We start from the raw sequence: 21,855 nt of genomic DNA, 5'->3' as shown, positions 1-21,855 counted from the left end.
GGGATAGCTAAACTTAAAGACTGTAATAACACAAAGAAGTGCATTATATAATGATAAATGGGTCAGTACAAGAAAATAGAACACATTTATGCACCCAACATAGGAGCACCTAAATATATAAAGAAAATAATAACAGACCTAAAGAGAGAAATACACAGCAATATAATAATAGTAGAGAACTTCATACGCCATTTATCAGGGATAGATCATCCAGACGGAATATCAGCAGGGAAACCTCAGCCTTAAACAACACATTAAGATGGACTTAACAGATATATACAGAATATTCCCTGGGATAGATCACATGTTATACCACAAAACAAGTCTTAATAAATTTAAGAAGACTGTGACTGGAAAAGATGCTTAATATGATTTCAGTGGTATAAAACTAAAATCAATTAACAGAAGAAAACTGGAAAAGTCACAAATATGTAGACATCAAAAATGCTACTCAGTGATCAATGGGTGAAATTAGAAATCAACAGAGAATTCAAAAGATACCTTGAGACAAATGAAAATGGAAATATACTGAAACTTATTTGATGCAGTAAAGGCAGTTCAAGAGGGAAGTTCATGGCAATAATTTCCCTTAAGAAACAAAAAAAATCTCAAATACACATCCTATTTATACCTGAAGGAACTAGGAAGGGACGAATAAACTTAGCCCAAACTTAGTAGAAGGAAAGAACAAAAGATCATAGTGGAAATAAATGAAATAGAGACTAACAAAAAATAATAAGGAGCTGGTTCTTTGAGAAGATAAAATTGATAAACCTTTAGCTACACTCACAAAGAAATAGAAGACTCAAGTAAATACAATCAGAAATGAAAGAGAAATTACAACTGATAACACAGAAATACAAAGGATCTTGAGAAACTATGAACAACTATACACCAACAAATTGGACAAGCTAGAAGAAAGGGATGAATTCCTACAAACATACCACCTACCAAAACAAAATCAGGAAGAAATAGAAAATCTCAACAAACTGATTATGAGTAAGGAGATTGAATCAGTAACCAAAACCTTCTAACAAACAAAAGTCCAGGACCAGATGTTTTCATGGGTGAATTCTATGAAACATTTAAAGAAAAATTAATACTGGAGCACCTGGCTGGCTCAATGGAGCATGTGACTCTTGATGTCAGGGTCGTGAGTTCAAGCCTCACATTGGGCATAAAGCTTACTTAAATAAAAACAAAATTCAAAGAAAAATTAATACTAATCCTTCGCAAACTCTTGGAACCTCCTTTTTCAAGGCCAGTATTACCCTGATAACAAAACCAGACAAGGAGGCCACAAGAAAATTACAGACCAATATCCCTGATGAACATAGATGCAAACGTCCTCAACAAAATATTCATAAACTGACTTTAACAGTACATTAAAAGTCTCATATACCATGATCAAATGGGATTTATTCCAGGAATGCAAGGATGGCTGAACTTCCACAAATCAATCAACATGATACACCACAGTAACAAAATGAAGGATAAGAATCCTATGATCATCTCAATAGATGCAGAAAAAGCATTTGACAAAATTCAACATCGATTTATGATAATAAAAAAAAAGAGCCTGTCAAAGTATAGAGGCCATGTACCTCAACGTAAAAAGGCCATATATGACAAGCCCACAGCTAATGTCATATTTAATGGTGAAAAGCAGAAAGCTTTTCCTCTAAGATCAGAAACAAGACAAGGATGCCCATTCTCACCACTGTTATTCAATACAGTATTAGAAATCCTAGCCGGAGCAATTACGCTAGAAAGGAAAACACATCCAAACTGGAAAGAAAGAAGTAAAACTGTCACTATTTATGGATGACATGATACTATATATAGAAAATAGAACAAGTAAATTTAGACGTTACAGGATACAAAAATCAATATACAAAACTCTGTTGTGTTTCTATATACTAATGAATAATCAGAAGAGAAATTAAGAAAATCCCATTTATAATTACATAAAAAGAACAAAATACCTAGGAATAAATTTAACCAAGGAGGTGAAAAACCTGTACACTCAAAACCACAGGACACTGATGAAGGAAATTGAAGAAGACACAAATAAATGGAAGAATATTGTTAAAATGTCCATACTACCCAAAGCAGTGTACAGATTGGATGCAATCTCTATCAAAATTCCAATGGCATTTTTCACAGAAATAGAACAAACAATTCTAAAATTTGTATGAAACCACAAAAGACCCCCAAATAGCCAAGGCAATCTTGAGAAAGAACAAAGCTGGAGACATCATATTGTCTTATTTCAAACTATATTACAAAGCTATACTGATCAAAACAGTACAGTATTGGCATAAAAACAGACTATAGATCAATGGAACAGAATAGAGAGCCCAGAAATAAACCCATTTGGTCCATTAATTTATGACAAGGAGCCAGAAATATACAATGGGGAGAAGACAACCTCTTTAGTAAGTGGCATGGGAAAATCGAACAGCTGTATCAAAAGAATGAAACTGGATCACTATTTTACACCATACACAAAATTAACTTGAAATGGATCAAGGATTTGAACATAAGCCCTGAAACCATAAAACTCCTAGAACAAAACAACAAAGGTAATAAGCTCCTTGAGACTGCATTCGGTGTTAAATCTAAAAAAATCATCACCAAGACCAAAGGCAACAAAACCAAAATTAAGTAGGACTACATCAAACCAAAGAACTGCACAGCAAAAGAAACCAACAAAATTAAATGGCAACCTATTGAATGGGAAAAAATATTTACAAAGATAATTCTAATAAGGTGTTAATATCCAAAATATAAAAGGACTCATACAACTCAATAGCAAAACAAAACAAAAAAACCCCAAACCATCCAATTGAAATGAGCAGAGGATCTGAATAGACATTTTTCCAAGGAATACCTACAGATAGCTAATAGGTACATGAAAAGGTGCTTAATGTTACTAATCATCAGAGCAATGAAAATCAGAATCACAATAAGATATTGCCTCACATCTGTTAGAATGGCTATTTTTCAAAACAAGAAATAACAAGTGTTGGTAAGGATATGGAGAAAAGGGAATTCTTGTGCACCATTGGTAGGAATGTAAATTGGTACAGCCACTATGGAAAACAATATGGAGGTTCCCCCCAAAATTAAAACTAGAACTGCCATATAATCTAGCAATTCTGCTTCTGGGTAATTATCTGAAGAAAATAAAAACACTAACTTTAGGAAATATATATATGCACCCCACATTCATTGCAGCATTACTTAAAATAACTAAGATTTGGAAGCAACCTAAGTTTCCACTGATGAATGCATAGATAAAGAAAATGTGGCATGTATATACAATGGAATATTATTCAGCCATGAAAAAAGGAAAGAAGGAAATCTTGTCATTTGTGACAATATGGATGGACCCTGAGGACATTATGCTAAGTGAATGGATGCTCTCCACAGTCTCCCTACCCAAATGGCCACAAGTGGCCAGTAGGTTTGCAAAGAGGATCAGAAGTCCCGAAACACTAGGGGAGAGAGCAGTTGTCAAATGAAAGCCCTGCCATGCAGCACTGTCAGGGCTCCAGTGTGAACTGCAGGCTGTATTTGAGGAGATACCTTCCTGTGTTGCTGAGGGTGTGTGCCTGCAGACAGGAGGAGAGACAGACATGCTCTCCAAGAGAGTAGAAGAGGCTGGTATCACACAAGTCTAGGACTTTTCATGGCAATCATAAAAGCTTCCTCAGCCTTCCACTTAACCTCCCCATACTGCTGAAAGGGAGGGAACCACATGTACCAAATATTCCACAATAGTAAGCAAAGCAATTTCAGAGCAACAACAGTTCTTTCTTTTTCCATACCTGCTAGTGCACTGACCAAGAAGTAGGCCGTAGAAAAGAGCTTCTGGTTGCTGACTGCATCCTCCGGGCCTGGACACCCACCCTGGACTCTGTACCCCACCAGACATAGGAAAGCCATGAGGTCCTGCTGCTGTGGGGGCTTCAGCTCCCCCAGTATTGCCGGTGGAGGTGACAGGCCGCTGACCACATCCTCACACTGCAGAGGGAGGAGAAAAGAGATATAGTAAAGCCAGAGGCCAAGCTGCCCCACGACATGCAATTATTTACCCTTCCACCATCTCCCAAGTAAAGCAAAACCCTGCATTCTTTTCTGTTTTGAAATCACTAATCTCTCATAAGGAGAGAGTAAACAGCCTTGCCTGGTACTATTCTTTCACAGAGAGGGGAGAAGGAATGCAAGAACTATGAATAGAACCTTCCAGGACAAGGCAGGGTCTGTCAGGTTGGGACAGGGACAGGGACAGGTGACTAAATGCAGAACTAAGGAGAGGAACATAAAAACATTGTCCTGTCATGGTTCCCCAGCTCTAAACTTGGCACACCAGCCCCCAACCACATACCCAGCTGGGCCCAAGGCAGCCTCAGCCATCCGCAGTGGGCCTGCTGGGAGGTGGGGCCAGCCCCCACCACCAGGGCAGCTTGCTTCTCCCACAGCTGACCGGACAGTTGATGTTCTTTCCAAAGGGTACTAGTCTGAGATTTCCCTCTTGAAAGGAGCTATTTTAGGAAGTACAAGTCAGTGGGCTTTTTGAAACATTTGTGTTCTCCCTGGGGCTAGCACACCCTCCTGTGAGCTTCACATCCTCCAGAACACCCGGATGTCCTGGACTGTTGGACTATTTCAACAACTACAGGTTCCATCACTGGTAGCTAAGCTCTTTCCACACAATCCAATTGCAAGAGGGAAAAATAACATGAATGCTCTCCTGGAAATCATTAAGTATTGAATCATCTTAATTGTGCCCCAGCCCCCTTAAGGAAAGAGAGTACAAAGTCTGGCAGGTTGGCAGCTGGTATGTCCTTCAGCATTTGTACAACTAATAGTTAAGGAACTCAACCTCCCCAGAAAATCCTTCTGCTACAAAACAGAAAAATACAAAGGCCTGCTTTTTAATCTATTCTAAATAGAATAAGTTGACTTATTGGACTCTACCACGCAGCCCCCTTGTAGTGGGGTTGAATAGTGGCCCCTCAAATATATGTTCACCTGGAACTTCAGAGTATGACCTTATTTGGAATAAGAGTAAGAGTCTTTGCAGATATAATTAAGGTAAGGATCTCAAGATGAGATGCTCCTAGACTGGAGTGGGCCCTATATCCAACGTGTCCTTTAAGTGACAGAAAAGGGGAGGACACTGACACAGAAGATAGAGGCACGGGGAGACAGAGACGAGCAGTGTGGCCACAAGCCAAGGAGCATCAGGAGCTACCAGAAGCTGGAAGAGGCAAGGAAGGGTTCTCCCCCTGAGCCTGTGGGGGAAGCAGGGCCCTGCTGACATCCCAGCTCCAGACTTCTGGCCTCCGGAACTCTAAAAATAAATTTCTGTTTTTCAAAGCCACAGAATTTGTAGTAAGTTGTTACAACAGCCTTTAGGGAACCACTCTACCCTTCGATTCCTGACATCAGCCACCTTTCTTCAGTTAGAACACTAAGGACCTGGGAGTAAGAAACAAAGAAGCTTTAAGGTTTAAAGGAGGTGGGGACATTTCAAATACAATTTTATCCCAGCTCTCGGCTTTATCCCAAGAGATTGAGCCTGTCCACATCTCCAGAAAACCCCGGTGGAAACACTGTCTCAGGAGGTCTCTGATCTTACCACTTGCTCCAGGGCCACAAGTAATTCTTCATCAGACAGGACCGCCTGGAGGACGTTGCTCAGTGCCGTCTGCTGCTCTTCCGGCAGCTCCACAAAGGGATGGAAATTCCTCTCCAAGAGCGGGGTGGCTGTGAAAGCAGCAGAGCGCGCCCGGTGTCATGACTGCTGTGCATGTCTCCAAACAAGGGACAGCAGACTTTTTACAGTCACTGTCCTCAGTTCTCTCCTAGACACTTCCAGGAGCAGAGCCACTCGTGGAACACGACTTAGACCTCAAGCTAGCTACCGGCCTGCATGTTCTCAATAACCAAATGACCTTAAGAAAAAAGAGGGACGAAAAGAGAGAGGGCCGCCCAGATTTGTTTCAGACTTCACTCTTTTGTTCTAATGACTCACTAAACATTAAGTCTATTTTCTGGAAAAGTCTGATCAATTATTTAAACTCCTATTTAGCATGATTTCTATAGAAATAAATTGTCAAGGCTGAATTACTAACCATCAGTACTTTTACAGGGCTTCACAGCCATGCAAATCCAAAGGCCATCATTTTCCATGTCCTTTCTTCTAACACCATGCAGATTTTTATCCTTTAATATTTAATGCTTGCTTCTCAAAGTCTGGCACTCTGTTTTCATGGCAAACACAGCCACTCCACTTTTCCCATTCATTGTTCTCCACCGGTCCTGGACAGCGGGCACACAGGCCCACCCAGCTAGGCTATGCCCATCTTCCACAGGATGCCTGAGGCTCTCTCCTTAAAATCTTTTTTTTTTTTTAAATACACTGAAACAGTTCTAGTAAGTTAAGCCCAGTGGGGATTTAAAAGCGAGATCTGATAAAGCACAGCTTTCATGTGCAGGGAGGCATACTATTACATACTGCACTACACCCCCGCTGACGGGGAATTCCAGCACCCAGCTGTCAGCCCTGTGGACAGAACAGGTCACATCGGTCCCAGACAGACTCAAAAACTTCCCTATGAACACAGCTAGGTCTTTGCCACCCCAGCCGGGAGAGAAGAGCTTTCCTTGTTGGTCTGGGGTCTGAGGGCACAAAAGCCAGGCTGCCCCCGATCCTACCCCTGCTTCACAGGCCCAGCCATCCCACTCCACCTCAGACTGACTGGAATGACCAACTGACAGCGTGGACTGGTGGGAAAGGAAAATACAAGGAAGCTGCACCCCACGAACTGTCTTCTCACTTCCCTGTAGCACAGTTCAAGGCTGTGGGGCGCCCTGCTGTGGTTCTAACCCATGGCAGTGCTTAAACGGCAACTGGAAGTCACACCCAATTATCAGTCTCGAGGAAGCAGAGGAGGGGCTCACAGCCCTGCATAAGATGGGGACACCCCATCTTAAGATTGGGCCTTCCTTGCCATTTCTTGTAACACTGGCACTTTGGCTGAAGAAACAAAAGCATCTTCTGGTTTGGGACTCACCGAAGCCCCACAGGTAAGAATTTTCTTATCCTCCCAGCCAGACCGTATTCTGAGCTGCTCCTATCTCTTTTTACCAAGCTCGTTCCTGAGTGTTTCACCTTTTCCTTGCCCATTTTCTCTTCTGCCACATACTACACTCCCCTCCCCTTGCCCATGCCACGAGAAGGAAAGGCAACTTTTTAAAACACAAAATGCTACGGGGAATAAAAAGAGTTGCGGCAGGCAAGTCGCAGGTACTCCCCTCCTCCCCAGGTGCCATGGCACTGCAGGGCTTCAAGCCATGTGGATACAAAGCCCCCAAGAGAGCATTTTGCAATGCTGACAAAGCCTTGCCTGTGCTGGCAGTGAAGGCTGGAATATAACGAAACAGGTGCAGATTTGGGGTTCTCTTTGTTGCTGATCAGCTGTTTTTAATAGCAAGGTTTCTATGGTTAAAATGAAAGAACATGCCCGGACTTTCAGTCCTCAGTCTTCTACCCCTTCCTCAAAACATGGCACCTAAGACCTGAGGTTCCCTCAGATCCCACTGAGGTGCAACCTGCTGAATTGCAGGGTCCGAGTTGGAGGCACCGTCCTCTCTGTTCTCCATTAAGTCTCAGGAGTCCTCGCTCATGAAGGCCCCATCACATCGGCTCACTGCACCCCACCCTGCTGGCAATACCTTGTTTTAAAACACGCAACGGCCAATCCAGGGCAGACGGTCCCTGCCCAGCATCTGGCATGTCCCCAAATGGAAACTCTTGTAAGGGCAGAGGGTCCATGAAGACAGAGCCACTTTTCTTGAGCTCGAAGCCACCAGGCTTCCCTTGTAGGAGGCAGAATTCTGTAATGTGAGAGAAAAGGACAAGCCAGGCACAGGGTTAGCCGGGCCTTGTTAGCACACCTCAGACCCAGCTTTACCCAATGGGGTAGTGCAGTGGGGGACACATGCACCCTGACCCCATAGACCCACTTCCTACACGTTAGGCTATTTGATAAAATTCAGCCTCTTCCTACAATTACAGGAGAAATGGTTGTTCTAAACATAAAGCTCTCCAGCGTATCCTTTCTAAAGAGGCAGGAAGCAATCTTTCAAATATCAGAAGTATTTCCTTAGCCTGATTTGAACAAACTGTTAACCAAAATCCAACTAAGTAAATTTTAAAGTGACACCATTTGGGGCCTGTGGTTTTCTTTTCAATAAAACCGAATCTTATATAACTCACCATGTATGAAACAAAATATTTAAATTTGATTAATAAATTTGACTTGACTGAACTGATAATATTAAAGTATTATTGATAATATATTTAAGTATACAAATGGTTGTATTTTAAAGTCTTAACTTTCCTTCGGTAGTAAATCCAATAGTACACAACAAAAACTGAACTTCTGACTTCTGCAAGTGTGTGAATCAATCTTACAAATATGCTGAGTGAAGAAAAAAAAGATGAATACATTCTCCATGAATCTATATGAAGGCAAAACTAGTCTTTTTAAAACAGCCTTATCTTTAGATATACTGAAATATTTACAGACAGAACAATATAATGCCTAGGATTTGTTTCGAAATAATTGAGTGGGGTAGAGAGAGGTGGTAAAGTTATAGATGAAACATGAATCACCCCCGTTATTAAAGCTGGATCGTAGGTACATGGGAGTTCATCACATTATTATCTCTACTTTTGAACATGTATGAAATTTTCCATAATAAGTTTTTTTAAATATAAAAAGAAAGGTTTCCTTAAATATTTCCATATTTAAGAATACAACTAAGGTAACAGTTATTATGTAATAATTAGGTCCTTAATAAGCCAAAACAGTAAGTGAACTTGTGAATTAGGGTTCTTTTTATGCTTCTAATTAATAATTTGTGTAGTTAAGCACAGGCTACGGAATAAAAATGTGGAAGGCAGGAGGATTAGCATGCATTTTTATTTGCTTGTGGGCACACATGACATAAAAAGATCAAATCGCTGTCTAAAGTCGAATGCAACAGTCCTTCATTTACTCACTCATGACCCACACTCACCAGACATCCAGAGCAGCCCTGGCACACTCTGCCCTTTGCACCAGGCGCGGAGGCAGATAAATGTGAACCAGCCCTCAGGTAATAACTTTGCTCCCCCGGGACAGCCACCATGACTATTAACATAGTCTCCAGTCCTGCCAAGAGCTGGGCAGGGCTGCCAACTGGTATTTTAGGAATCTCTGGCACCAGCGCCACTCTTGCCAGTACACACACGTGAGCCCCTCAAGACACTGCCGATTCTGTCATTCTTTTCAGCGTCAGGCACTGTGCTAGGAGCCAGTGACACAAGGGACTACAGTCCAGGCCTCAAGAAGTGTGTTATGAGTGGGGACAGAGGTAACATAGGCCATGTGGGAGGAGGTGGGGAGGTCCCTGAAGCTAGAGAGAGAACTAAAAAAGGTTTCTTAGATGAAGCAGTTTCTAAGGAACCCCCTAAAGTTTCAGTAGGAATAAGTTAGGCAAAGAGGCAGAGAGCACGCAGGCAGGCATGGAACTCCGGGATAAGAGCCAGAGGAGTGTTCCCAGACAGTGGGTTAACTGGCCAGATGGCGACAGCAGCAGCAGCTAGAGGTTAGAAGGAAGGCCGGACAAATACTGAGCCTGGGTCATATCGCACCTGAAGTGCAGACTTTCTCTTGGGACAGAGGGAGCCTGGGAAGGGTGTTTAAGCAGGTGTGTGAAATGACTAAATTTTTATTTTTAAATAATCACATTAGCTATACTGCTAGGATAGAACAGATGCGTAAAGATTCAGAGAAGCAGAAGAGCCAAATAAGAGTGTGCGGTGGGACCCAGCAGGGAGATGCTGTCAGGGCATCACACCAGCCGAGAAGTGCACAGACCCAGACAGGGTGGGGAGCACAGGCTCCTGTCCACGGAGCATCCAATCAGAAGTACACGCTGAAAGGACACTGGCATAATGCCTGATTACACAAAGCACAAGGCAAAAGTACAAGACCATAAAACAATGTTTCTGATTGGCTATAAGAGGGAGCTTTTGGTGAAGGAAGGGGTCATGGCTGAGAGAATCTCTGGGTGAGGACAGGACGCACAGGAGCCTCCCCCAAGGGACACAGAGGGAGGCAGCCTCTGCTTAAAGTTTCAGAGGACAAACAGGATCCTTGTCAAATGTATTTCCTCCTAGAAAGTGGGAGGAGACATCAGGCAGCCCCTTAAAGGCCCTTCCGGCCCCTGCAGGTCTATGTTTCTGAAGCCAGACCAGAATATTCTGTGGCAAGAGCAACAGAAAACACAGATGGGAAAAGGGGAAAAAAACAGAACTGGCTTTAAAAAATCAGGCAGTGAGTCACATACAATGTCAGCCCGGCCACCAGGCTGCACAGGCATGACAGCAGTGGGAAAGAGCAACGGAGCAAGCCTTCCTTGGCCAGGACGTGGCAAGTGAGCCAACAGAACCTCCAGAATTCCCCCTGGCACCTCTTCTCCACAGCACTAAGAGGAGTTTACTTTCAAAGACCGCAGAAGCCAGCCAAGACAGAAGGCATGAAATTGAAATGCAAACAGGAGAGCCGTGCCAGACAAGGCTATCTTTCCAACCTTGTCTGAGAAAAGCAGAGCAGGACGCTGCCACCCCCTCAGAGAAACAGGAAGGCATTCCCCGCAGGTACAGCCTTGAGTGGCAGCCCCAGCCTGCTCCCCAGCCACCAAAGGTCCTCAGAGCATTCATGGGCAGCCTCGGTACAGGCCAAGCTTTCAAGAGGTTTATAGAAGTACCAACCCATCTGGACAGGATAACCAGGCCTAAACATCGTAGTCTGGAGTCCTGTACGTGCATGTGGTAACATGCTGATAGCAAAAACAGGAGGGACAACTGAATCATCTTAATAATGCAGTTTGTTCAGTAGACAGAAGTCTTCCAAAGAGACAGAATAAAACAATAAAAATGCCGACGACACAAATTTGGAACCATGGCCTAAAGCCTGTTGGTCATGATTCGGGGTATTCCTGGCATTTCGTGTGTCCCTGACCAACCTCTCCAGACGAGCTTCTTCAAACTGACACCCTCACTCTTGTCACCTCCCTGAAAGGCAGGCTGCTCCACGTGTGAAGAGGAAGTCTCTGCCACTGCATCCCATGCCTCGCGCGGGTCATCTTTGGTTCCTCGTGTGCCCAGGAGCTGGTGACTGTCCCGTAGGGACGGTGCCCGTTCTGAGCGCCTGCAGCTGTAGCTCCGTGGCGTGTGCCTGCGTGTGGGCCTAGTGCACACAGAAGGCTGACCGCTGGCCCACTTCCTCCTCCCTAACCTTACAGAGAACAAATGGGGGAAAAGCAGGAGACCGCAGCAGATAGGGGCATGGTCAAGTATGGCATCCCTTTCAAAGCTTTCTCATTATGAAAAAGGTGAAATGGCACAAGAATAGAGTATAATGAATGAACATACCCCCTGACCAGCTTCGACGGTGGTTCTTTCCTTCTCCGTACCCCATGCACACACCTTACACTCCACCCACATTATTTTTGAAGCAAACCACAGACGTGTTACCATCTCATCTGTGAAGACGTCAGTATCAATCTCTCAGAATGAAGACTCTTTTTCTTAAACATAACTATGACATTACCATACCTTAAAAAGTCAATCATTATGTTACATTTATTCATTCATGGCCCCCAGAAGTGGTCAGTTTTCTTGGGCTCGACACAACTTTTTCCCAGGACGAGCCTGAGGGAGGGGCCACCAGCATCTTAGATCAGCAGACCCGAGCTAAGCTAAAGCCCTTATTTTCTTCAAATGATGCAATGACCAGGATCTCCCGGCTTTGAACACTGGTGATCAGCAGAACAAGGTCAAGTGCCACGTTTTTGGTCTCATACTGGGGGGGAAGGAAGGTGAGATGCTGCTGATGAAAGTATAATTAAGAGCGGAGACACAGTACTTGATAAACAAGCACCGGACCAGGCACTTCGAGTGCTCGTCCCGTTTAATCCTGAGCGCAGCTCTGGGAGGGAATGGCTCTCCCCTTCCAGGGATGGGGAGTTAAGGCTCAGCGACATCCACAACTCGCTGAGGCCTCACAGGGATGCCGCGGCACCAGGGCTGATACCGTCCGTCTGATGGCAGAGCCCACGCTGCTGACCCTGCGCCGTGCTGGTGAAAGCTCGCCCACTCCGATGTCCTCCCAACACAGCCCGCCTGCCTCACCTGTCCCGGGACACCCCCCCACTTCCCAGCTCTTTCCTCTAATACCCACAGCAGAGGCAGCACTCACCGAACTGGCCGTCCTGTCTCACGTACAACTCGATGACGCCATAGGCGATGGCGGTGGGAGCCGGGATCTCCAGCACCACGTTGGTGTCTTTGACAATGTTCCCATCTTCCTTTGCGGACACCTGTGAGTGAGAGCACAAGCTGCCCCCTGTGTGCTCGGACTCCCTCAGGCTTCTCTCTGCCTCCCCACTGTGGCCGGCCTAGGGCCTGGGGCACGAGAGGCATTCAGCAAAGGCTCAAGGAACTGACTGGAAAAGAGAAGCCGGCCGGCAGAGGTAAGGATTTCACCCTGGTGGGCCTCATGAGGTCGTGCATATACTGGGAAGTAAATGAGCAAACTTCTGTGGGGACACAAAAGCGGGATTCCAGAGTGGGGGAAACGGGCTAGGCTTATGGTACTGAATAAAGACGATAAATAGGATAACTTCTCATTTCGCTCGCAGAGGATTAGGGTAACGACTTGAACATCCCGCACAATGATGAAAATCCAAACAAGGTCAAAGCCTGACTGCAAGAACCTGGCTAAGAGTGAGCAGCCCCCAAAAGGGCATCATTCCGGACTTCTATCGACAGCACACCACGCTGTTCCACAAACCCAGGGGGGGGCAGGAGGGAGGAGAGGTAAGGCTGAGAGGAGGGTTGCCAGGAAATGCCAAGCAGTCAGGCACCAAAGCTCTCCCCTTCCAACACTGTTACAAATGTGACCCTTTCCCATGACGGCCTAGGGAGACGATCGTTGCCTAAACACTGCAGATCTCCTTTCAGCAACTTGATCCTGGTCGGTGTGGAGACAGCCAGCCTCCTGATTCCCAGGCCGGTGCCAGGCCTGTGGTGGGGGTCCACCATGGGCAGAAACACTGGCAGGGCCGGCCAAAGCTGTCTCCTGTCGGGCCCCTCCCTCATCACTGCCCCAGGGAGAGCCCAGCTCCAGAGCAGACCTCTGTCTCCACTCCTTCCAGATACAACTTCCTGTGTCCTCTAGCAAAAGCCAAAGGTACCGCAGGAAGCACATCTCTAAGAACAGAACATCAGGCACCGTGGGAAGCTGTGGAGGAAACAGTTTGGGGTTGGGAGCCTCTTGTTCCACAGAAGTTCTGTACTGGCTCAGGGATCAGCCTGGTAAGACTGTCTCTATTTTAATCCAGAAGCTTCTGTTTATGTGTATATAGACACATACACTGCTCTTTACCTTCCCTTAGTCCACAAAGGATTTGAGGCAGTTCATCCCAAAGTAATCATTTTGAGACCCCTGGCTCTGAGGGCCTCTGGCCGTTACCTGTGCATTGACTCGGTCAGTACTCTTTTGACCCATTTTCTTTTGGGAAGGCACCTGACCCAAGCCAGCAGGGCCATTCTGAGGGTCCCATAGCCCTGGCCTTGGGTCTGCTTCAGGAATGGGTACAGCCAGGGATGGTCCAGTGAGAGCCAACCCTGAGCACACTTTCCCCTGGGGTGGCAGCAGGCGGGACGAAAGCCACCCCACAAGGACAGCGCCTACCTGAGAGGGAACCTACCCCCAGGGAAGGCAGCACACGCAGTTTTCTGAATTTTGGATTTCGAACTGGCAGTGACTGAAGCCAGACTACCCAGAATGTTTCAGTTACACGAGCCAATAAATTATTTCTCGATGAAGCCAGTTTTGGGTTGGATTTCTATTAGCTCACTACAGAAGAGTCCTGACACATGAAGAAACCACCCAACGAGGCCACGGCCCCAGCTGGGAGGACTGGGACCAGGGAGGCCGCATCGGCACACCGCACACCCCGCACACCTGCACGGTCTTGGTCTGGATCCCCACCATGCCGCCGCACTTCTCCTCCAGCTGAATGTGCTCCGATATCACACACGGCTGCGTCGTCACTATCTTCTGGGTCAGGACACACAGGACCTCGTTATTCCTCTCCAGCACCTGCTGCAGCACTGGGTTTCTCAGATTGATTGCTCTGAAAAAGAAAACTGGCTGTGAGTGGCCTTGTGCCTCAGGGGACATTGAGGCAGCATGGGTTGTCTCCCCTCCCACGGTGAGCAGCTGCCAGCATCACTGATTTCCTGGCAATGGGGGGGGGGTTCATCCAGAAAGACATAAACCACGCTTCCCAAGACCACCCAGCACTTCCAGGCATGCAGAGAAAGGCTGCTAGGAGGTAAGGGAGCCCCCATCACACAGCAACCCACACAGCGGGGGCACTGCAGTCCCTGCACCTTGCACCCCCGGGGGTCGGCTTTGTCACCTCATCACGGGAATGTGGGATCACTGCAGGGGAACACTGACCAGTGGCTTCTCAAAGCAGAGAGAGGCACAGGCTTAACATACAAGTAGCAGGGAAGAACCCGGAGGAGAATTAGAAAAGGAATTTTTAAACTCTCTGTTTGGGAAGGGTGCATAATCTCTTAGAAGGAGTTTAATGTCATTTTACAGATGAGGACACTGAAGCCAGACAGACATGGCCTGCCCAGGGTCCCCCAGCAGAGACTTGGGGCTCCTGGGTGGCTACTCTGGAGAATTTCGAGACCAAGCTAAATTTCCATCTACAGCGGATGATTTCATGCTTTGAAGTAAAGAAATAACCCCTGTGGACCTCTCTACACTATCCGTCTATGGAGCGGACAGGGAAAGAACCTAATTAGAGTTGGTGTTGGCGCAGAACAATTACAGTGTTCCTCTTGAGCTTTTTTTTTTTTTTTAAGATTTTATTTATTTGAGAGAGAGAGAGAGAGTGGGGGAGGAGCAGAGGGCGAGGGACAAGGAGACTCCACACTGGGTGCACAACTCAGTGCGGGACTTGATCTCATGACCCTGAGATCATGACTTGAGCCGAAATCAAAAGTCGGGTGCTCAACTGACTGAGCCACCCAGACACCCCCACTCTTGAGCTTTTTAAATAGACCAAGGCTAGTTACCCTAAAAAACTCAGCAGCACCCCTAACCCAGGACAAACACAGATTTGCCAGGGGTCAGAAAGTATCCCCAGAACAGGAGTGAGTAGTTGTAAGGTCCTATCTCTGGGTGAAAAGCTGCCCCAGGTGGAAACTCCATCGACAGACAAAATGTGATATGTACACACAATGGGACAATATTCAACCATAAAAAGGACTGATGTTCCGATGCATGCCACCTCATGAGCCAACGCTGAAGACTGCATGCGAAGTCAAATAAGCCAGACAAGAAGGACAAATATCGGATGATCCTACGTATATGAAATATCTAGACTTGGCAAATTCGTAATGACAAAGTAGATTCAAGGAGGGGCTGTGGGAAGAGGAGGAATGAGGAGTCCTTGCTTGATGGCTACACAGTTTCTGTTTGGGGGTGACAAAAAAGTTCTAGAAACAGATGGTGGTGATGGTTGCCAGAAAGTGTGAATGTACTTAGTGCCACTGAACTATACACTCAAAAGTGGTTAAAATGACAGGTGATAGGTCATATATTTTTTACCACAATTTAAAAAAATAGACACATGAAAAACTGCTCAACCTCAGTAGTGTTCAAAGAAATGCAAAGTATAACATGTTTCACACATATTAAATAAGTACTACGGGGCACCTGGCTGGCTCAGTCAGAGGAGCGTGAGACTCTTGACCACAGGGTCATGAGTTTGAGCCCCACCTTGGGTATAGAGTTACTAAATCAATCAATCAATCATGGGTTTAAAAAAATAATAAATTGATGACAACAATTTTAAAAAAAGCTTTCGGGGGGTCCATTTCCAGGAAGGCATAGGAAGCAGGGGCTTGGAGCTTGCCCCCTGGGGCTCACATCCCAGGTCTGCCCCTCCAGCTGGGTGAACCACTCCACCCGTGCACCTTGCTTTTCTTGTGGATAAACGGACGGTAACGACGCTCTCCTCGTGGGGCTGTTGTACGGTCTAGATGAAACGACATGCAGCGAGCAGAGTTAAACGCCACACAAACCCCAGCGGGCTCTAGCCACCTTCTGCTGTTCTTTGCTGCGGTCCCGCAAATACACCCCACTGTGTGCACTTGCTGGGAATTAGGAGTCATTTAATTGAGTTGGAGGTACTCTTTAACTCACTTGCTTAGAAACCTTCAAAGACGACATCACATCCTATGATCTGGCTCCTGCCCCTGGCCAACCCCGCCTTCCAGCTTTCTCTCTGTGCCTTAAACCTGACAGGCACAGGCCCGCCCCGCGGCCTTGATGGCCGCGACTCCCACATCCTGACACTAGTCACCTCCTCCGGCTGGCAGGCATTCCCTGCTCACCCTGTGCAGAGGGACAACTCGGCCACACTGTCACATCCTAAGAGCAGGTATCTGGACAGCATATTTACACCCAATACGCTTCTAGCGCATTTGCTTACTTGTACCGTGTCCATCTCCTCCCTCTAGACTAGAAACGCCATGGGAGCAGGGGCTGTGCCCGTCCTGATTACTGTTTATCTCAGGACAGTGCCTAGTACACAGCAAGGGCACAATGTGTAATTTTGGAATGAATGGATAAAACTTGTGGGGTTTTCCCCCTTTGTCTCTTTGCCTTAAGGAATGTGCAAGTGTGTGTGTCTGCACCTGTGAGAGAACACGTAGAAGACGGAGGAAATGGAGAATTAGCAGTGTAGCTGAAAGAATGATAGGCAGACGTAGAGATGTGCGTCTTCCTAAGAGATTGTGTTTGGGTCCTAGAGGCACGGGCTCTGAAGAGAAGCCCGTGTAGCCACCCGGCAGAACGCACGCTTGAACCAGGCCCTGCTGATGCTCTCCTTCTACTGAAGGCAACTTCAGCTTCTAGTAGATTCTTGAAAATCGACTGCTTCGATTACAGTTCAGGAACTGCCTGCAGCCCTCGTGAACGCACACGTGAGAGAAGCAACTCCTGGCTTACAGACCCCAAACTCACAGCAGAGGGACGACTGAAGGCCGCACTGGGGCGTCTGAAGGGAGGTGGCCCACTGGAAATCATCGCACTTCCACAATGCACCAAATACTTGATGCTGTCTTAGCCAACGCTGAATTATTTGAAAAGAAAAAAATTGCCCTAAGCCACCCGAGACTCCACTGAAACACTGACCTCCTCCAGAGCCCCCCCCCCCCACCCTGCCCCTGGCCAAACACCTGCAGGAGAAGGGTAAAAAGTCAATGCAGGAACCTCTTTCTTTTGCGTCTGCTGGCAGGCCAGTCCTGAGACCTGCACCCCGGGAGGCCTAGTAGCCCCTGCGGGGTGTCCCCAGCACAGGCTGGGAACAGAAGGTTGGCAGCCCACGGTCCCTCTGCAAGGCTAAGACTCCGGTGGCCCGGGAGGAGACGGTAACACGGGCAAGACCCATGCAGGCTGACTCAGCAATTCTCCAGTGGGCTACAGAAGCAGGGCTGTGAGGGCAGGCACTTCCCATCCAGGGGGCTGGGATTCTTCTCCCAGAACAGTGCTGCCACCTTTTGGAAACAGAACACCAGACAAACCTACTCATCTTCAGCTGGGAGAGGAGACCTGGTGTAGACAGAGGGGAAGCTACTTATGGGGGGAAAGGGATTGTTCATTTGACTCTTTGCAAAGCAACCTCAGAGGGAATTTTCCCCACCCCCTTCTCCCAGTGAACACCACCAGGCCCCAAGCAGTGCCAAGAGGCAGAGCAGCCCATGGGAGCCAGAAGTCTCTGTGCAGTGGGACTACCCTGGGGCCACCAAGTGGGGAACCTGACATATTTCAGCATCATTTGTTTACATGTCAAATCCTGCATGTTTCACGTATGCATTTAAAGAAGTCTATGGGTTCCTTCAGACTTTCTACAGGGGTTCAAGGAAAAAAAAGTTTTAAACCCTAGATTAGGGGTCTCATAAATGAGGAACAAGGAGGCCCAGAAAGGTTGAAGACAGCAACCTTTCTTAAAGCCCCACCCAACCATGGCAGACCCACTGCTGCTGTCTTGCTCCTCTGGGTGAGGGCACTGTCTGGCTGTACCAGGAATGTGACCTTCATCTCTAGTGAAATCTTGTAATACTGTGTCCATTCCCACATGTAAGTATCTTGCCTGACTAGCTAGACCTATGGCTGGAAGTGGGCATTATACCCAAGCCCTCTGGGAATCTTTTTCGAATCTCTCTGCCTTCCCATCCTTCCTGACCCCATCGTCTAATGGCTGCAGCCATGTGCCCTGAGAAAATCTTCCCCAGGGGCGCCTGGGTGGCACAGCGGTTAAGCGTCTGCCTTCGGCTCAGGGCGTGATCCCGGCGTTATGGGATCGAGCCCCACATCAGGCTCCTCCGCTATGAGCCTGCTTCTTCCTCTCCCACTCCCCCTGCTTGTCTTCCCTCTCTCGCTGGCTGTCTCTATCCTGTCGAATGAATGAATGAATGAATGAATGAATGAATGAATAAATAAATAAATAAATAAATAAATAAATAAATAAATAAATAAATAAATAAATAAATAAATAAATAAAAAGAAAATCTTCCCCAGGTTGTCCTGATTAGCTCCACCTCCCTGGACCCTGTTAAGAGCCACTAAACAACATGGACAGAATGTCTTCAGGGACAGAAGGCACTATTCACAGTAGTTACCTCTTGAGCAAGAAACTAGATGGCTGGAAGATCAGGGATAGGAGACTCTTTACCTTTTCTCTTTTGATTGTTGATATTTAAACCATGTGAACATATCAATTATTCAAAAAATTTTTTTAGGGGCACTTGTGTGGCTCAGTCAGTTAAGCAAGCATCTGCCTTTAGCTCAGGTCATGATCCCAGCATCCTGGGATCAAGCCCCATATTGGGAATCCCTGCTCAGCAGGGAGTCTGCTTCTCCTTCTCCCTCTGCCCATCCCCCCCATGCTCTCTTTCTCAAATAAAATCTTTTAATAAAATTATTAAAAAAAGACCTCTGGGCAAACTGTAAGCTCCTGGAGGACAGAGTGCCCTACTCCTTTTATTGGTCTCTATGCCTGTGCTTTCCACCCAGGTGATGGAATAATGAATGATTTATCATATAAACTCTAAAAGGCATGATTGGAATAAACCTCCCTTCCCCACCAGGACTAAATCACAAAGAAATAGAAAATCTGAACACACCTATTACTAGTAAGGAGATTCAATCAGTGATTAAAAACCTCCCAACAAACAAAGCCCAGGACCAGACAGCTTCCATGGTGAATTCCACCAAATACTCAAAAAATAGATAATTAATCCTTCTCAAAAATCCTTCCAAAAAATAGAAGAGGAGGTGATGTTTCCAAACTCCTTTTACGAAACCAGACAAGGAGGACACAAAAAAAGTGAGTTACAGGCCAATATCCCTGATAAACACAGACACAAAATCCTCAACAAAATATTAGCACGTCTAATTCAACAATGTATTAAAAGGAGAATACACCATGATCAAGTGGGATTTACTCCAGGGATTCAAGGTTGGTTCAACATCTTCAAATTAATCAGCGTGCTCTACGATATTAACAAAATGAAGGATAAAAAAAATATGATCACAATAGATGCAGAAAAGGCAGAAAATTCAATATCCATTTGCGATAACAACTCTCAACAAAATAGATATAGAGGGAACATACCTCAATATAATAAGGCCACATATGACAAGCTCACAGCTAACATCATACTTAACAATGAAAATGTGAAAGGTTTTCTCCTAAGATCAAGAACAAGATAAGGATGCCCACTCTCACCACTTTTATTCAACATAGTATTCGAAGTCTTAGCTGGAGCAATTTGGCAAGAACAGGAAATAAAACGCAACCAAATCAGAAAAGAAAAACTCACTATTTGCATATGACATATTACATGTACGAAACCCTGAACACTCTACCAAAAAACTGTTAGAATAAAACAAATTCAGTCAAGTTACAGGACACAAAAGCAACATATAAAAATCTGTTGCATTTCTTTATATTATTAACAAATAATCAAGGGAGAAATTAAGAAAACAATGCCATTTATGATTGCATAAAAAAGAATAAAATACCTAGGAATAAATTCAACCAAGGAGGTGAAAGACCTCTGAAAACTATAGGACAATGATGAAAGAAAATGAAGACACAAAGAAATGGAAAGATAGTCTGTGCTCGTGGACTGGAATAATTAATATTGTTTAAATGTCCATACAACCCAAAACAATCTATGGATTCAATGTAATCCTATCAAAATCTCAATGGCATTTTTTTACAGAAATAGAACAAACAGGGGCGCCTAGGTGGCACAGCAGTTAAGCATCTGCCTTCAGCTCAGGACGTGATCCCGGCATTATGGGATCGAGTCCCTGATCGGGCTCCTCCGCTATGAGCCTGCTTTTTCCTCTCCCACTCCCCCTGCTTGTGTTCCCTCTCTCGCTGGCTCTATCTCTGTCAAATAAATAAATAAAATCTTTAAAAAAAAAAAAAAAAAGAAAGAAAAGAAATAGAACAATCCTAAGATTTGTATGGAACTACAAAAGACCAGAAATAGTCAAAGCAATCTTGAGAAAGAAGAACAAAGCTAGAGTCATCATACTCTATTTCAAATTGTATTACAAAGCTATGGAACCAAAACAGTATGGTATTGGCATAAAAACATACATATAGGGACGCCTGGGCAGCTCAGTTGGTTAAGTGTCTGCCTTCGGCTGAAGTCATAATCCTAGGATCCTGAGATCAAATCCCACGTCGGGCTCCCAGCTCAGCAGGGAGCCTGCTTCTCCTCTGCCTGCCTCTCTCTCTCTCCCTCTCTCTCAGTCTAATAAATAAAACCTTAAAAAAAAAAATACACATAGATCATTGGAACAGAATAGAGAACGGAGAAATAAAGCCATGCACATATGGTGAGTTAGTTTATGACAAAGGAGCCAAGAACATACAAAGAAGCTGTCTCAATAAACAGTGTTGGGAAAACTTCACCACCACATACAAAAAACCAAAACTGAAACACTACTTACACCCTCCACAAAAATTAACTCAAAGTGGATTAAAGACTTGAATGTTATATCTGAAACTATAAAACTCCTAGAAGAAAGTTTGGGTGGTATATTCCTTAACATCGGACTTGGCTATGATTTTTTGAATCTGACCCCAAAAGCAAAAATAAAAGCAAAAGCAGCAAAAGTAAAAACAAACAAGTGGGACTACATCAAACTAAAACCCTTCTGCACAGCAAAGGAAACCATCAACAAAATGAAAAGGCAACTACTGAATGGGAGAAGACATTTACAAACCATATATCTGATAAAGGGTTAATATCCAAAATACATAAAGAACTCAAAAAACTTAATAGCAGAAAAACAATCCAATTAAAAATGGGCAGAGGATCTGAATAGACATTTTTCCAAAGAAGATACACTGATGGCCAACGGGTACATGCAAAGGTGTGCAACAACACTCATCATCAGGGAAATGAAAATTAAAATCACAATGAGATATCACCTGACACCTGTTAGAATGGCTACTTTCAAAAAAACAAGAAATAACAAGTGTTGGTGAGGATGTGAAGAGAACCTTCGTGTACTGTTGGTGGGAATGTAAATTGGTGCAGCCGCTATGAAAAAATAATATGGAGATTTCTCAAAAATTTAAAAACAGAACCACCACATAATCCAACAATTCCAC

The 21,855-nt window shown here is 45.2% G+C and overlaps 1 protein-coding gene across 1 annotated transcript in view; it reads right to left on the bottom strand.

Moving 5' to 3' along the window:
- Positions 1-21,855, bottom strand: part of GSDME (gasdermin E) — a 76,483-nt gene that overhangs the window by 22,705 nt on the left and 31,923 nt on the right. The window contains exons 4-8 of the mRNA XM_045793020.2: positions 14,097-14,268; positions 12,327-12,447; positions 7,750-7,911; positions 5,651-5,778; positions 3,834-4,029 (exon numbers count right to left, since the gene is read on the bottom strand). Of these exons, the coding sequence (XP_045648976.1) occupies positions 3,834-4,029; positions 5,651-5,778; positions 7,750-7,911; positions 12,327-12,447; positions 14,097-14,268 (779 nt within the window). The remainder of the gene's footprint in view (positions 1-3,833; positions 4,030-5,650; positions 5,779-7,749; positions 7,912-12,326; positions 12,448-14,096; positions 14,269-21,855) is intronic.

This window comes from Ursus americanus, chromosome 3, assembly GCF_024610735.1.
Source record: "Ursus americanus isolate L20-20 chromosome 3, mUrsAme1.1.p, whole genome shotgun sequence".
In the NCBI taxonomy this organism is placed as follows: domain Eukaryota; kingdom Metazoa; phylum Chordata; class Mammalia; order Carnivora; family Ursidae; genus Ursus; species Ursus americanus.
Note: the sequence above shows the minus strand (reverse complement) of the source record. Positions and strands in the feature narration are given on the sequence as shown.